At 45.2% G+C, this 17,295-nt stretch overlaps 1 protein-coding gene and 4 non-coding genes across 5 annotated transcripts; 4 read left to right on the top strand and 1 right to left on the bottom strand.

Annotated features, from left to right (window-relative positions):
* The first annotated feature begins 1,127 nt into the window (after positions 1-1,127).
* trnaf-gaa (transfer RNA phenylalanine (anticodon GAA)) lies at positions 1,128-1,200 on the top strand. The gene has a single exon. It is a non-coding gene; the product is annotated as a tRNA-Phe (tRNA).
* A 145-nt stretch (positions 1,201-1,345) lies between these two features.
* On the top strand, positions 1,346-1,417 carry trnaq-cug (transfer RNA glutamine (anticodon CUG)). Its single transcript has one exon. It is a non-coding gene; the product is annotated as a tRNA-Gln (tRNA).
* Positions 1,418-2,949: 1,532 nt separating this feature from the next.
* On the top strand, positions 2,950-3,022 carry trnaf-gaa (transfer RNA phenylalanine (anticodon GAA)). Its single transcript has one exon. It is a non-coding gene; the product is annotated as a tRNA-Phe (tRNA).
* Positions 3,023-3,166: 144 nt separating this feature from the next.
* Positions 3,167-3,238, top strand: trnaq-cug (transfer RNA glutamine (anticodon CUG)). Its single transcript has one exon. It is a non-coding gene; the product is annotated as a tRNA-Gln (tRNA).
* Positions 3,239-9,104: 5,866 nt separating this feature from the next.
* LOC128633700 (mucin-6) lies at positions 9,105-10,763 on the bottom strand (the record flags this gene model as incomplete). The annotated part of the gene is made up of 1 exon (XM_053683082.1): positions 9,105-10,763. A coding segment is annotated over one exon (1,158 nt), but the record flags the coding sequence as incomplete, so codon positions are not given.
* Between the last annotated feature and the right edge of the window lie 6,532 nt (positions 10,764-17,295).

Genomic DNA, 17,295 nt, shown 5'->3' with positions numbered 1-17,295 from the left:
GTCTTGTCAGAAACCTAGCTTTATACCAAGTTATTTCTGAGGTCCCAGACAAATTGAATAGGGTACAATTCAGCGTTTTGTTTTATACACTACTGATTTGTGTGCAGTGGCCAAAATTACTCAGTTTGGAGACTTTCAATCCAGTGATCCCATTTCACATCTCTTGTAAAGATGATTCTGGAGCTAATTCTGTTGAAGGTGAACATGGGCCAAGGCTGAATTCTTTGGTCCATGATGTTGAGCCCACTTTTGCTTATTCTGACTAACATGGCTGGGGTACTGTTAGTCTGGAGCTCTGATGGTGGCAGGTTCCTGCTTGCTCTAAGAATAAAATTCCAATCAACATGTACATGGACCATTTCTGATTTTTGTTTGATACAGTACTGATTTTGTTTGCATTGCCCAAAACAACTCAGTTGGGAGACATTGAATCCATTGATCCATCAACAAAAATCGGTAGAACCTACGAATACTTAAAGAAAAAAAGGGAAAAGTTTAATCAAGAGACTGTTTCCAAAGTTGTGGCTCAACAAGCAAGTTCTAGCTTAAAAGTGAGCTGAAATAGACAAACTGTCTTGTCAGAAACTTAGCTTTATACCAAGTTATTTCTGAGGTCCCAGACAAATTGAATAGGGTACAATTCAGCATTTTGTTTTATACACTACTGATTTGTGTGCAATGGCCAAAATTACTCAGTTTGGAGACTTTCAATCCAGTGATCCCATTTCACATCTCTTGTAAAGATGATTCTGGAGCTAATTCTGTTGAAGATGAACATGGGCCAAGGCTGAATTCTTTGGTCCATGATGTTGAGCCCACTTTTGCTTATTCTGACTAACATGGCTGGGGTACTGTTAGTCTGGAGCTCTGATGGTGGCAGGTTCCTGCTTGCTCTAAGAATAAAATTCCAATCAAGATGTACATGGACCATTTCTGATTTTTGTTTGATACAGTACTGATTTTGTTTGCATTGCCCAAAACAACTCAGTTGGGAGACATTGAATCCATTGATCCGTCAACAAACATCGGTAGAACCTACCAATACTTAAAGGGAAAAAGGGAAAAGTTTAATCAAGTGAGTGTTTCCAAAGTTGTGGCTCAGCAAGTAAGTTCTGGCTTAAAAATGAGCCGAAATAGCTCAGTTGGGAGAGCGTCAGACTGAAGATCTGAAGGTCCCTGGTTCAATCCCGGTTTTCGGCATTGTTCTTGGTATCTTGATGACAGCGGCATAATCACTGGCCTTTTAGGTAGTAGCTGCTTGCCAGAAGCCTGATAACAAAATTGCTGCTTGGCCAGTATGTGGCTGTAATTGCCTGGAAAAAAAACACAATCAATGAAACAGCTTGGTTCCATGGTGTAATGGTTAGCACTCTGGACTCTGAATCCAGTGATCTGAGTTCAAATCTCAGTGGAACCTGACAAGAGTTAGCATAGGTGCCTTTATGCAACTAGACAAACTGTCTTGTCAGAAACTTAGCTTTTTTGGTCCATGATGTTGAGCCCACATTTGCTTATTCTGACTAACATGGCTGGGGTACTGGAGCTCTGATGGTGGCAGGTTCCTGCTTGCTCTAAGAATAAAATTCCAATCAACATGTACATGGACCATTTCTGATTTTTGTTTGATACAGTACCGATTTTGTTTGCATTGCCCAAAACAACTCAGTTGGGAGACATTGAATCCATGGATCCGTCAACAAACATCGGTAGAACCTACGAATACTTAAAGAAAAAAAGGGAAAAGTTTAATCAAGAGACTGTTTCCAAAGTTGTGGCTCAACAAGCAAGTTCTAGCTTAAAAGTGAGCTGAAATAGACAAACTGTCTTGTCAGAAACCTAGCTTTATACCAAGTTATTTCTGAGGTCCCAGACAAATTGAATAGGGTACAATTCAGCGTTTTGTTTTATACACTACTGATTTGTGTGCAGTGGCCAAAATTACTCAGTTTGGAGACTTTCAATCCAGTGATCCCATTTCACATCTCTTGTAAAGATGATTCTGGAGCTAATTCTGTTGAAGGTGAACATGGGCCAAGGCTGAATTCTTTGGTCCATGATGTTGAGCCCACTTTTGCTTATTCTGACTAACATGGCTGGGGTACTGTTAGTCTGGAGCTCTGATGGTGGCAGGTTCCTGCTTGCTCTAAGAATAAAATTCCAATCAACATGTACATGGACCATTTCTGATTTTTGTTTGATACAGTACTGATTTTGTTTGCATTGCCCAAAACAACTCAGTTGGGAGACATTGAATCCATTGATCCATCAACAAAAATCGGTAGAACCTACGAATACTTAAAGAAAAAAAGGGAAAAGTTTAATCAAGAGACTGTTTCCAAAGTTGTGGCTCAACAAGCAAGTTCTAGCTTAAAAGTGAGCTGAAATAGACAAACTGTCTTGTCAGAAACTTAGCTTTATACCAAGTTATTTCTGAGGTCCCAGACAAATTGAATAGGGTACAATTCAGCATTTTGTTTTATACACTACTGATTTGTGTGCAATGGCCAAGATTACTCAGTTTGGAGACTTTCAATCCAGTGATCCCATTTCACATCTCTTGTAAAGATGATTCTGGAGCTAATTCTGTTGAAGATGAACATGGGCCAAGGCTGAATTCTTTGGTCCATGATGTTGAGCCCACTTTTGCTTATTCTGACTAACATGGCTGGGGTACTGTTAGTCTGGAGCTCTGATGGTGGCAGGTTCCTGCTTGCTCTAAGAATAAAATTCCAATCAAGATGTACATGGACCATTTCTGATTTTTGTTTGATACAGTACTGATTTTGTTTGCATTGCCCAAAACAACTCAGTTGGGAGACATTGAATCCATTGATCCGTCAACAAACATCGGTAGAACCTACGAATACTTAAAGAAAAAAAGGGAAAAGTTTAATCAAGAGACTGTTTCCAAAGTTGTGGCTCAGCAAGTAAGTTCTGGCTTAAAAATGTGCTGAAATAGCTCAGTTGGGAGAGCGTCAGACTGAAGATTTGAAGGACCCTGGTTCAATCCCAGGTTTTGGCATTGTTCTTGGTATCTTGATGACAGCGGCATAATCACTGTCCTTTTAGGTAGTAGCTGCTTGCCAGAAGCCTGATAACATAATTGCTGCTTGGCCAGTATGTGGCTGTAATTGCCTGGAAAAAAACACAATCAATAAAACAGCTTGGTTCCATGGTGTAATGGTTAGCACTCTGGACTCTGAATCCAGTGATCTGAGTTCAAATCTCAGTGGAACCTGACAAGAGTTAGCATAGGTACCTTTATGAAACTAGACAAACTGTCTTGTCAGAAACTTAGCTTTTTTGGAGAAAACACAGATGACATTGCTAACCATTACACCACGGTACCAAGCAGCACTCTTTTCCTGAAGTAACATGGCTGGGGGAACGTTAGTCAGGATCTCTGATGGTGGCAGGTTCCTGCTTGCTCTAAGAAGAAACTTCATATCAATTGTGGGCTGAGTGGTGTGAGTGTGGCAGTGGGGTGAATGAGTGTGGGAGTTGTGTGAATGAGTGTGGGAGGTGGTTGAGTTCAAGTTCTGTCTTCTGTGATGTCTCTGTTTTTTTGGCTTACGTAGTTAGGGAAGTACTTGTATTTTCTTTATTTTCCTTTTAAGTAAGCTACCTGCTTAAACAATAGAATTCTTTTGTCTATTGTTTTGGCCTTTGCCCACCCTGAAGTTATGCCTGATTTGGTTCCTTGTACAGTTATAATTATATAATTCTGTGTTTTACAATATACCACAACCTTGTTTGTGTTGTTATTCCTGGCTCCCTCATTTTTAAAGGTAAAACCATTTGAATCCCGAGCTGGTTACTCTGTGCGGCATAACCTAGACTGGGCCGTAACAGTGGTGTGTGTGAGAGTGGGAGTGGGGTGCGTGGTGTGAGAGTGGGAGTGAGTGTAGCAGTGGTGTGGGTGAGTGTTGTGAGTGAGTGAGGGAGTGTTGTAAGTGTAGCAGTGGTGTGGGTGAGTGAATGTGTGAGTGGTGTGAGTGAGTGTGGAAGTGGTGTGACTGTAGCAGTGGTGTGAGTGTAGCAGTGGTGTGGGAGTGGGGTGCGTGGTATGAGCGTGGGAGTGATGTGAGTGAGCGTGGGAGTGGTGTGAGTGAGTGTAGCAGTGGTGTGAGTGAGTGTGGAAGTGGTGTGACTGTAGCAGTGGTGTGAGGGTAGCAGTGGTGTGGGAGTGGGGTGTGTGGGGTGAGCGTGGGAGTGATGTGAGTTAGCGTGGGTGTGGTGTGAGTGAGTGTAGCAGTGGTGTGGGTGAGTGAATGTGTGAGTGGTGTGAGTGAGTGTGGAATTGGTGTGAGTGTATCAGTGGTGTGAGTGTATCAGTGGTGTGGGAGTGGGGTGCGTGGTGTGAGCGTGAGAGTGATGTGAGTGAGCGTGGGAGTGGTGTGAGTGAGTGTAGCAGTGGTGTGGGAGTGGGGTGTGTGGTGTGAGTGAGTGTAGCAGTGGTGTGGGAGTGGGGTGTGTGGTGTGAGTGAGTGTAGCAGTGGTGTGGGTGAGTGTGGTGACTGAGGGAGTGTTGTGAGTGAGTGTGGGAGTGGTGAGAGTGTAGCAGTGGTGTGGGTGAGTGTGGGAGTGGTGAGAGTGTAGCAGTGGTGTGGGTGAGTGAGGGAGTGGTGTGAGTGTTGTGAGTCGTGTGAGTGTGGAAGTGGTGTGAGTGAGTGTAGCAGTGGTGTGAGTGAGTGTAGCAGTGGTGTGAGTGAGTGAGGGAGTGGTGTGAGTGAGTGTGGGAGTGTTGTGAGTCATGTGAGTGAATGTGTGAGTGGTGTCAGTGTAGCAGTGGTGTGGGTGAGTGAGGGAGTGGTGTGATTGTTGTGAGTCATGTGAGTGGTGTGAGTGAGTGTAGCAGTGGTGTGGGTAGGGTGCGTGTTGTGAGTGTAGCAGTGGTGTGGTGAGTGAGTGAGGGAGTGTCGTGAGTGAATGTGGGAGTGGTGTGAGTGTAGCAGTGGTGTGGGTGAGTGAGGGAGTAGTGTTGTGAGTGACTGTGGGAGTGGTGTGAGTGTAGCAGTGGTGTGAGTGTAGCAGTGGTGTGAGGTGGTGTGAGTGGTGTGAGTGAATGTGTGAGTGAGTAGCAGTGGTGTGGGTGAGTGAGGGAGTAGTGTGGGTGGGTGAGTGAGGGAGTAGTGTGGGTGAGGGAGTGGGTTGAGTGAGTGTGGGAGTGGTGTGAGTGTAGCAGTGGTGAGTCGGAGTGGGGTGAGTGTTGTGAGTGACTGTGGGAGTGGTGTGAGTGTAGCAGTGGTGTGAGTGTAGCAGTGGTGTGAGGTGGTGTGAGTGGTGTGAGTGAATGTGTGAGTGAGTAGGTGTGGGAGTGGTGTGAGTGGGTTGAGTGAGTTGAGTGAGTGGGGTAAGTAGTGTGGGAGTGTGGTGAGTGTTGTGAGAGTGGGGGTGGTGGGAGTGGGGTAAGTGGTGTGTGAGTGGGGTCGGTGAATGTGTGAGTGAGTGTGGGAGTGGTGTGGGTGAGGGAGTGGGGTGAGTGTGGGAGTGGGATGAGTGAGTGTAGCAGTGGTGTGGGGTGAGTGTGGGAGTGGTGTGAGTGTGTGAGTGGGGTGAGTGAGTGGTGTGAATGTGGGAGTGGTGTGAGTGAGTGCAGGAGTAGTGCGAGTGAGTGGGGGGTTTTGTGAATGATCAAGGGAGTGGTGTGAGTGGGTTGAGTGAGCGTGGGAGTGGGGGGAGTGGGGTGAGTGAATGTGTGAGTGCGGGAGTAGTGCAAGTGAGTGGGGGGTTTTGTGAGTGGTTAAGTAGTGTGGGAGTGGGGTCAGTGAATGTGGGAGTGGCCTGAGTGGTGTTTGGGAGTGGTGTAAGTGAGGGGGGGTGAGTGGTTTCACTGAGTATGGAAATGGTGTGAGTAAGTGTGGGACTGTTGTGAATGAGTGTGTCACGCTGGTGAGTGTTGTGAGTGAGTGACTACAATGTTCTCGTGCAGGATGTTGAAACGCTGACTAAAAATCTAGTTAAACCGTCGCCAAAGACAGGTGTACTAAGGTTGAGTCTTTTACTGTCCGTTTCGCTTCAAAGACAGTGAGTGGTGAAAACTGAAATAAACCAACACAAATATAATCAGTCTCTGTCATTTGTTACAGCATACTTTCATTGTAAACTATTAATTAAATTCACATAAATTGTAGAGTAAGTGTGGGAGTGGTGTGAGTAAATGAGGGAGTGGGGTGTGAGCGAGTGTGGGAGTGGTGTGAGTGAGGGTGGGAGTTGTGCGGGAGGAGCTGGAGTGGTGTGACTGAGTGTGGGAGTGGTGTGAGGGAGTGGTGTGAGTAAGTGTGGGAGTGGGGAGAGTGGTGTGAGTGGTGTGAGTGTGGGAGTGGTGTGGGAGTTGGGTGAATGAGTGTGATAGTAGGGTGAGGCTTGGGAGTGTAGGAGTGGGGCGAGTGGTGTGTGGGAGTGGGGTGAGTGAGTGTGGGAGTGGTGTGAGTGGGTTGATTGATCGTGGAAGCAGTGTGGGAGTGTTGTGAGTAAGTGTGGGAGTGGGGTAAGTAGTGTGGGAGTGGTATGACGGTGTGGGGTCAGTGAATGTAGGAGTGTGGTGAGTGTTGTGAGTGAGTGAGGGAGTGGTGTGAGTGAGTGTGAGTCATGTGAGTGAATGTGTGAGTGGTGTGAGTGAGTGTGGAAGTGGTGTGGGTGAGGAAATGGTGTGAGTGTTGTGGGAGTGTGATGCGTGTGGGAGTGGGATAAGTGGTGTGTGAGTGGAGTCGGTGAATGTGTGAGTGAGTGTGGGAGTGGCCTGAGTGGTGTGAGTGTAGCAGTGGTGTGGGTGAGTGAGTGTGGAAGTGGTGTGGGTGAAGGAGTGGTGTGAGTGAGTGTTGTGAGTGTGGCAGTGGGGTGAGTGTGGTAGTGGGGTGAGTGAGTGTAGCAGTGGTGTGGGTGGTGTGAGTAGTGCGAGTGAGTGGGGGATTTTGTGAATGATCGAGGGAGTGGTGAGAGTGAGTGTGGGAGTGGTGTGAGTGTAGGAGTGGTGTGTGTGAGTGAGTGGTGTGAGTGAATGTGGGAGTGAAGTGGGTGAGTGGTGGGAGTGAAGTGGGTGAGTGGTGTGAGTGAATGTGGGAGTGGTGAGGAAGTGGTGTGAGTGTTGTGAGTGGGGTGAGTGTGTGAGTATGAGTGGTGTGAGTGAGTGCGGGAGTAGTGCGAGTGAGTGGGGGGTTTTGTGAATGATCGAGGGAGTGGTGAGAGTGAGTGTAGGAGTGGTGAGTGTGGGAGTGGTGTGAGTGAATGTGTGAGTGGTGTGAGTGTTGTGTGGGAGTTGGGTGAGTGAGTGTAGCAGTGGTGTGAGTGGTGTGGGAGTTGGGTGAGTGAGTGTAGCAGTGGTGTGAGTGGTGTGGGAGTGGGGTGAGTGTGTGAGTGAGTGCGGGAGTTGTGCGAGTGAGTGGGGGGTTTTGTGAATGATCGAGGGAGTGGTCAGAGTGAGTGTGGGAGTGGTGTGAGTGGGTGGTGTGAGTGAGTGAATGTGGGAGTGGTGTGGGTGAATGTGGGAGTGGTGTGGGAGTGGTGTGAGTGGGAGTGGTGTGAGGGAGTGGGGGGTTTTGTGAGTGAGTGTGGGAGTGGTGTGAGTGAATGTGGGAGTGGTGTGAGTGAATGTGGGAGGGGTGTAAGTTGGGTGAATGAGTGTGATAGTAGGGTGAGGCGTGGGAGTGGGGTGAGTTGGCCAAGTGAGTGTGGGAGTGGGGTGAATTGAGGGAGTGGTGAATGTGAGTGAGTGTGGGAGTGGTGTGAGTGAGTGCGGGAGTAGTGCGAGTGAGTGGGGGGTTTTGTGAATGATCGTGGGAGTTGGGTGAGTCTTGTGAGGGAGTGGTGAAAGTGAGTGTGGGAGCGGTGTGAATGAGTGTGGGAATATTGTGAGTGAATGTGGGAGTGGTGTGAGCGTGGGAGCAGTGTGAATGAGTGTTGTGAGTGAGAGTGGGAGTGGTGTGGGTGAGTGGGGTCGGTGAATGTGTGAGTGAGTGTGGGAGTGGCCTGAGTGGTGTGATTGAGTGTGGGTGTAGTGGGAGTGGTGTGAATGTGTGTGTCAGGTTGGTGAGTGTTGTGAGTGATTGACTATAATGTTCTCGTGCAGGGTGTTGAAACGCTGACTAAACATTTAGTTACCGTAATTTTCGGACTATTGAGCGCACCTGAATATAAGCCGCACCCACTAACTTTAAAAAGAAACATTTTTTTGTACATATATAGGCTGCACTTGTCTATAAGCCGCAGGTGTCCACGTTGTAACATGAGATATTTACACAGAAAGATGTTACACAAAGATTTTTAAAAAACTTTTAATTAAATACGTTCCGTAAATGCTTTTTTCCAAACTGTGTCTGTAACACGGCTGGTTAAAAAAATAAAAAATACAGTTGCCTACCAGGAAAAGTCATTGATCGCTATCTTCATCTTCCTCCTGCGCACTAAAACCACTAAAGTCGCCTTCTTCAGTGTCGGAATCGAACAGCCTCAGAATTACCGGTACTTCGTCACACACTTCCTCAGTCTCTCTTTCGTTGTCGCTCTCAATGTCACTTACGTCTCGAGGCAAATTCGCCCTTGAGCTTGTGCTGTCCTCTTCATCACGCAGCAGTCCAACCTTTCGAAACCCGCTGGTGATGTTAGAGTTTTTGACACTGCTCCACGCTGTTAGGATCCGCTGGCAGACTGGAGCAAAAGTTGCTCTTCGCATGATATTTCCTTCTTCGACAGCCAGATCGATCACCTTTAACTTGAAAGTTGCATCATATGCATTTCTTCGTGTGTTTTCCATGATGATGGTGTGTGCATGAAGTGCAAAATGACTGATCTGAAGAATTTAGTGTGAGTGCGTTTGATTTAATTCGAACAGTTTCATTGGTCCACGGTCCACTATGACCTGTTCGGTAATTTCATTGGTCCGATGTGACGAGGCTAAATGTTTTGGCGGCATGAAGCTCGTTAGCCCGTAAAAATCCATAAATTAGCCACATCATTGTTTAAGCCGCAGTGTTCAAAGCGTGTGAAAAAAGTAGCGGCTTATAGTCCGGAAATTACAGTAAACCTTAACCCTAAGGTTGAGTCTTTTACTGTTCGTTCTGCTTCAAAGACACGGAGTGGTGAAAACGGAAATAAGCCAACTCAAATATAATCAGTCTCTGTCATTTATTACAGCATACTTTCATTGTAAACTATTATTTAAATTCACATAAATTGCTGTCTAAACAAAAATAAAGTTAGCATAACAATTAGCATCGCGATTAGCATAGCTTCACAGTAAAGGTTAGCTTGTAGCCTACATGCTTAAAAATAGTTGGCTTAAATTAACGTATTAAACATTATATTTTCTCCTCTTTAGACAGAATCATAATCAATAATGGATATTCAACATGTCCACTTCTATATAAATAAACTTACGACATTGCTTCTATGAACTTTCTTAGCCGATTGGCTTGGATAGTTTTCAGCTCTGATTGCACTGCAAACAGAGTTTCGTTCTTTAACATACCAACCAGGAAGTAACAAAACAGGAAGTGCCGACATCACATGACACAAACAAATTAAATGATTTTAACAAATTATTTGGTAAACTGTAAAGCAATTATTAACTTTTATAATTAACTAGATTATTTTCAAAAACTTAAAATTCAAAAAACTAAATGTAATGCCTTAAGGCAACACAGTGACAGACTGGGGCAAGTCAGTTTGGGAGTGGGGGGAGTGGTGTGAATGAGTATGGGATTGGTGTAAGTGAGTGTGGGAGTGGGGTGAGCGAGTGTGGGAGTGGTGTGAATGAGTGTGGGTCTCGGGTGTGTGGTGTGCGTGAGTGTGGGAGTGGTGTGAGTGAGTGGAGGAGTGGTGTGAGTGAGTGTGGGAGTGGTGTGAGTGGGTGTGGAGTGGTATGAGTGAGGTGAGTGAGTGTGGGAGTGGGGTGAGTGGTGTGAGTGAGTGTGGGAGTCGGGTGAATGAGTGTGAGAGTGTTGTGAGTGGTGTGAGTGTATGGCAGTTGGGTGAGTGAGTGGGAGTGAATGTGGGAGTGGGGTGAGGGGTGGGAGTGAGCGTCGGAGTGGACTGAGGGTTGTGTGTGAGCGGAGGAGTGCGGTGAGTAGTGAGAGTGGTGTGAACAAGTGTGGGGGTGGAGTGAGAGGTGTGAGTGAGTGTGGGAGTGGTGTGAACGAGTGTGGGGATGTGTTGAGAGGTGTGAGTGAGTATGGGAGTGGTGTGAGTGAGCGTAAGAGAGGTGTGAGTGAGTGTGGGAGTGGTCTGTGAGTGGTGGGAGTGGTGTGAGTGATGCGAGTGGTGTGACTGGTAGGAGTGAGTGTTAGAGTGGTGGGAGTGAGTGAGTGATGGATGCTGTGAGTGTTGGAGTGGAGTGGGTGAGTGTGGGTGTAATGTGAGTGAGTGTGTGAGAATGTTGTGAGTGGTGTGACTGAGTGTGTGAGTGAGGTGAGTGTGGGAGTGATGTCAATGATTGTGGGAGTGGGTTGAGTGTTGTGAGTGAGTGTGGCAGTGGTGTGAGTGAGTGTGGGAGTCGTTGAATTAGTGTGAGAGTTTAGTGTAGGAGTGGGGTGAGTTGTGAGTGAGTGATTGAGTAGTGTGGGAGTGGTGTGCGTGAGTGTAGGAGTGGTGTGAATGGGTGTGAGTGAGTGTTGGAGTGGTGTGAGTGGGTGTGAGTGAGTGTGGGAGTGGGGTGAGTGTTGTGAATGAGTGTGGCAGTGGTGTGAGTGAGTGTGGGAGTCGGGTGAATGAGTGTGAGAGTGTTGTGAGTTAGTGTGTGAGTGAGTGGGAGGGGGTGGGAGTGAGCGTCAGAGTGCACTGAGGGTTGTGTGTGAGCATAGGAGTGGGGTGAGTGAGTGTGGGAGTGGTGTGAACAAGTGTGGGGGTGGAGTGAGAGGTGTGAGTGAGTGTAAGAGAGGTGTGAGTGAGTGTGGGAGTGGTGTGAGTGATGCAAGTGGTGTGATTGGTGGGAGTGAGTGTTAGAGTGGTGGGAGTGAGTGAGTGTGGGTGTAATGTGAATGAGTGTAGAAGTGGTGTGAGTGAGTGTGGGAGTGGTGTGAGAATGTTGTGAGTGGTGTGACTGAGTGTGGGAGTGGTGTGAGTGAGGTGAGTGTGGGAGTGATGTGAATGATTGTGGGAGTGGGTTGAGTGTTGTGAGTGTGGGAGTCGGGTAAATTAGTGTGGGAGTGGAGTGTAGGTGTGGATTGAGTGATTGTGTGAGTGGTGTGGGAGTGGTGTGAGTAAGTGTGGGAGTGGGGTGAGGGGTATGAGTGAACATAGGAGTGGTGTGAGTGATTGTGGGAGTGGAGTGAGTGTGGGAATGGTGGGAGTGAGTGTGGGTGTTGGATTCGTGGGAGTGAGTGTGTGAGTGGTGGGAGTGAGTGTGGGAGTGGTGTGAGTGGGAGTGCTATGAGTGAGTGGGAGTGAGGGATGGTGTGAGTGAGTGGTGTGAGTGAGTGTGGGAGTGATGGGCGTGGTGTGAGTGTGGGAGTGGAGTGGTGTGAGTGAGTGGGGTGGGAGTGGTGTGAGTGAGTGGTGTGAGTGAGTGAGTGGGGTGGGATGGTGGGAGTGAATGAGGGATGGAGTGAGTGTGTGTCAGTGTGTGAGTGGTGGGAGTGAGTGAGGGATGGTGGGAGTGAATGAGGGATGGTGTGAGTGAGTATGTGTCAGTGTGTGAGTGGTGGGAGTGAGTGAGGGATGGTGTGAGTGAGTGTGGGAGTGAATGAGGGATGGTGTGAGTGGGAGGGATGTGAGTGAGTGTGTGTCAGTGGGAGTGAGTGAGTGAGGGATGGTGTGAGTGAGTGTGGGATTAGTGGGAGGAGTGGTGTGACTGGTGGGAGTAGGGGGAGTGAATGTGGGAGGGGTGGGATTGAGTGTGGGAGTGGTGTGAGTATGACTGATTGTGGGAGTGGTGTGAGTGAGTGTGGGAGTGGTGTGAGTGAGTGTGGGAGTGGTTTGAGTGAGTGTGGGAGTATGGGAGTGGTTTGAGTGAGTGAGTATGGGAGTGGTGTGAGTGACTGTGAGTGGTGGTGGGAGTGATTGTAGGAGTGGTTTGAGTGAGTGTGGGAGTAGGGTGAGTTGGTGAGATAATGTTGTGAGTGGTGTGAGTGAGTGTGTGTCAATGTGTGAGTGGTGGAAGTGAGTGAGGTGTGGGAGTGATGTGACTGGTGGGAGTGATTGTGAGTGACTGGTAGGAGTGGTGTGAGTAAGTGTGAGTGGCTGTGGGAGTGGTGAGTGTGGGAGTGGTGTGACTGGTGTAAGTGATTGTGGGAGTTGGGTGAATGAGTGTGAGAGTGGAGTGTGTGGGAGTGGAGTGAATGAGTGAGTGAGTGAGGGAGTGGTGTGAGTGAGTGTGTGAGTGAGTGAGACTGTGTGAATGGTGTGTGTGAGAGTGATTGAGTGGGTGAGTGGTTTGAGTGAGTGTGTGAGAGAGAGAGTGAGTGTGTGAGTGGTGTGAAGGATTGTGGGTGAGTGAGGGTATAGTGTGAGTGGTGTGTGTGTGTGTGATTGAGTGTGGGAGTGGTGTGAGTTAGTGTGTGTGTGTGTGTTTCTGTGAGAGTGTGACTGAGTGGTGTGAGAAAGTCTGAATGCTGTGAGAGTGGATGAGGTAGTGTGAGTGAGTGAGAGTATGTGTGAGACATTGTGAATGGTGTGAGTGAGAGTGTGTGAGAGAGAGTGAGAGTGGGAGTGGTGTGAATGATGGTGAGTGAGCGTGGGAGTGGTCTGAGTGAGACTGTGTGAATGGTGTGAGAATATCAGCGTGTGTGAGAGAGTGTGAGTGAGTGAGAGAATGAGTGTGTGTGTGAGGGAGCGATTGTGAGTGAGCGATTGTGAGTGAGCGATTGTGTGAGTGAGTGTGTGAGTGAGTGTGTGAGTGAGTGGTGAGTGTGTGAGACTGAGTATGTGAGTGAGCTAGAGGGTGTGACTGAGTGTATAGTGAGGAAGCGTGACTGTGTGAACGGTGTGACGTGGTGTGTGTGTGATATTGAGTGTGTGTGAGAGAGTGTGAATGGTCTGAGTGTGTGTGTGTGAGTGGTGTGAGTGAGCGAGTGAGTTGTTAGTGTGTGAGTGAGGAAGCGTGACTGTGTAAATGGTGTGACAGAGTGAGTGTGTCTGAGCGAGTGTGGGTGTGTGTCCTTTAGTTGTGCTGCTGATTTTTCTGTAGTCTCTACCACTGAGGTAGACTCCTGAACTTGTACAGGAGCTTGTGTGCCTCAAGACAGGCACCCCATCATGGAGATAGCAAAAGAGATTTAAAAACAAAAACAACAACAACATCAAAAACAACAAAACAAACAAATAAACCCCGTGTATATAATAGCAGAGAGGCAAAACTTTTGTAAATGGTAAAAGGCTGCAAAACTCATACAGAAGTTTGTGTGCTTTAAGAAAGTTATCACATGATTGAGGTGTCAAAAGAGGTAAGACCAGATGATTTAATGCAGTGTAATGGCAAGACATTTTATTTATTTAAGGGGCAGGTGACTAGCCTTTAGATTTACTTGTCCTTTAACAGTGTGTGCAAGCAGCAAACAGAAAAGTTAAGTCACAGAAATAGAATCCTGAACGTTTACAGCTGCCCAGTTATCCCAAGAGAGGTACCCCATGATTGAAGTCGTAAGAGAAGTAAGCCAAGACAAAACTGTTCAACGTGACTTTTGTGAGAAAATTCAATTGCCTATCCTTTAAATTTCCTGTCCTTTAAAGGAGTGACTAATCTTTAGTTTTGCTGTAGTGTTTACCACCAAGATAGAGAATTGAACTTCTACAGGAGCTTGTTTGCTTCAAGACAGGTACACCGTGATTGAGCTAGCAAGAGAGGTAACACAAGACAAAACTGGTTATCCGAGTGGAACAACATGACATTTTTATTAAAAGTTCAAGTGACTAGCCTTTAGATTTCCTTATTCTTGAACAGCAAGACTAACCTTTAGTTTTGCTGTAGTGTTTACACACCAAGGTAGAGACCTGAACTTGTATAGGAGCTTGTGTGCCTCAAAACAGGCACCCCATTATGGAGATGTCAAAAGAGGTAAAAAAGAAAAAAAGATACAGGTTTGTATCACAGTAGAGCGCCAAGACTGTTCTAAAAGTTTCAGGTTCCTAGATTTTCAATTTGGACAATAAGTTTCCCATTGTGACTAGACTTTAGTTTTTTCACTGCTTTCGCTATAGTGTTTACCTCAGAGGTAGAGTCCTGATTGGTGACCTGAACTTGTACAGGTGTTCATTTGCCTCGACAGGAAAAAAAGATATGTCTATTATTGACTGTATTACGGCAGTAGCACTGTAATGAATTTTGCCGCTTCCCCTCTCCTGAAATGTCTCACCCTTGAAGGAAGAAAATGGAGTCAAGAGAGTGTGTGGTATCACAGACAGCCATGGCCACTTTCTTTTTTTGTCAGTTGTCTGTAGACATAAATATAAATGCCTTAATCTGAGGTTCAATTCAGTTCAATTAAATTTTATTTGTATAGCGCTTTTTACAACGGTCATTGTCTCAAAGCAGCTTTACAGAAATATATAAACAAGGATACAAATTTTAAGTGTGTGGATTATTCCCAATTGAGCTAGCTGGTGGAGAAGGTGGTGAGGAAAAACTCTTGTTATGTTATGAGGAAGAAATCTTGAGAGGAACCAGACTCAGAAGGGAACCCGTCCTCATCTGGGTAACAACGGATAGAGTGAAAGTAAAAGAAAGTTCATTATGGTTTTTATATGAAGTCTGTTTGTTGAACTAGTCCACTGTTCAAAGGAGACCTGAGTGCAAATCTGCATGTGGTAATTACAGTCCTGGGGCCTTAGTAGCAACCGCAGTCCCAGCAACCACAGAGAGAATGTCCATGTGGAATTGGAGTTGATGAGAGCTCTATCCAGAGGTAGGGCATCTGAACTGATCAGGCAGGTCCAGAGAGAAGAAAGGGCCAGAATCACTAGCATCTCCATAACATCATGTGTCGGTTGACAGAAGGAGAGAGGGAGAGGGAGGTAAAGAGTGGGAGAGATAAGTGGTAAGATGTTAGGTAAGACTGTGCTTTGCGTAAAAGTAAGTCTATTCATGGTAAGCTTGAGTAAACAAATATGTTTTCAGCCTAGACTTAAACACAGAGACTGTGTCTGAGTCCCGAACACTAATTGGAAGACTGTTCCATAACTGTGGGGCTTTATAAGAGAAAGCTCTTCCCCCTGCTGTAGCCTTCACTATTCGAGGTACCAACAAATAGCCTGCACCTTTTGATCTAAGTAGGCGTGGCAGATCATAGAAAACCAAAAGTTTGCTTAGGTACTGTGGCATGAGAACGTTTAGTGTTTTATAGCTCAATAGTAGTAGTATTTTATAATCAATACGAGATTTCACTGGGAAGATATGACCACTTCACCCCGATCTTATCAACACTGCCAATGCAGTGTTGATAAGATCGGGGTGAAGTGGTCATATCTTCTGATTCTAGTTAGGACACTAGCAGCTGCATTCTGTACTAACTGGAGTTTGTTTATGTTCCTACTGGAACATCCAGACAGTAAGCCATTACAATAATGTAGCCTAGAGGTGATGAAAGCATGAACTAATATTTCTGCATAAAGAAATAAAGATATTTCTTATCTTATCAATATTTCTGAGATGAAAGAAGGCTATCCTAGTAATATTATCTACATGAGCGACAAATGATAGGCTGGAGTCAATAATTACTCCAAGGTCTTTTACTGCTGGACATGACGAAACGGAAAGACCATCCAGAGTAACTATGTGATCAGAAAGCTTACTTCTAGCTAGATGTGGTCCTAGTACAAGTACTTCTGTCTTATCAGTATTAAGTAAGAGGAAGTTAATGAGCATCCACCATCTAATGTCCTTTACACATTCCTCTACTTTATTAAGTTGTTGTCTGTCATCTGGCTTTGCTGAAACATACAGCTGTGTATCATCAGCATAACAGTGGAAGCTAATTCCATGTTTATGAATAATTTGACCTAAAAAAACATATATATATATATATATATATATATATATATATATATATATATATATATATATATATATATATATATATATATATATTTAAAGTATAGAAATTCAGAAAAGCTCAAGGGACACTATTTCCTGTGACACTGGTTCCTGTGACCTGTTTTAGAGCTAAAAGACAACATAGTCTCATAACCTGCACTTTGTTATGCACGCGTTCAGGTTATTATTCATTTTTTATGTGCTAAGACACAATTATAATGTGTTCAGCAACCATGGTACCCAAATTATAGACTGAAAGTAAATTATTAACTTAAAATGAAAATGTTAAGTATAGCTTTAACATGTCCTTAATGTCTTTATGCCATTATCATGGATGCATTATCATTTTGCATTTGATAATTCTATAGTGTGTTCCCTGATGTTATGTCACAGCAAACCAGTGACTACATTTCCCATCCTATACTGCAGCCTACAAACATGGCCACCATGGACTACACTTATACTAACACACTAATACCTATTTATGCCTGTTTGCTGATTGCCTGACCCATAGCCTGTTTTGACCACACTTCTGTCTAATGATTTGGATCTGTCTGTCTGTCGCTCGTAAATAAAGTCTTTTACTGCATTTGCATCCATCCTCAGCTCCATCAAGTACTGGAACGTGATACCTGAGATGGTTAAACATGTTTTCTTTGATTCAGTGTTGATGCTAACCCTTGTGTGGCCAATTTGACCTGTCTTCACAAGGTCAAATTGACCCGGTACATAACTGTGGGTCTATAACTGCCCTATACAATACTGATGTCAAATCTGTGTCCTATTTGAAATTTACCTCTGCTAGATCACTTTTAACAATGAAAGTGTCATCTGGTTTCATGTGATACAAGCAATGAATCAACAATCAACACATTTATAGCATAAATCAAGTGAAACAATGTTTTCATGGTTATTGATATTGATTGACTTTTGAACTTGTGTTTAATTGTTACTCTAAAATTTTATCTCTCTGGTTATATTCAGAGTAGTATTGGCTATGATGACTACACAGAACAAAGAAAAATCAAGTTTGCATTTTTAAAACTTTCGTTAATTCCAAAAATGGAAACCTGAACTCCTGAACTCAGTTTCTTCCTCATGTTGTGTTAGTTTGTAAGTTTCACCTGTACCTGCTGCAATCATTTGTGAGAATCAACTTTGAAATCTAAACAGTAAAATTGCACCTTGAGATTCATCTCTGACCAGTTTATTTGGCATTACAACAACACCAGATTATTAATTAAACAGATTTAACAGGTTCAGACTGTTGGCTAGCGTGTATTTGCTTGTGTGAGGAAAACAGTGTAATTACTTCTGAACACCAAGGTTTCGAC

Source organism: Ictalurus punctatus, chromosome 10 (genome assembly GCF_001660625.3).
Source record: "Ictalurus punctatus breed USDA103 chromosome 10, Coco_2.0, whole genome shotgun sequence".
Taxonomy (NCBI): Eukaryota; Metazoa; Chordata; class Actinopteri; order Siluriformes; family Ictaluridae; genus Ictalurus; species Ictalurus punctatus.
This window is presented reverse-complemented; position numbering and strand designations above follow the sequence as displayed.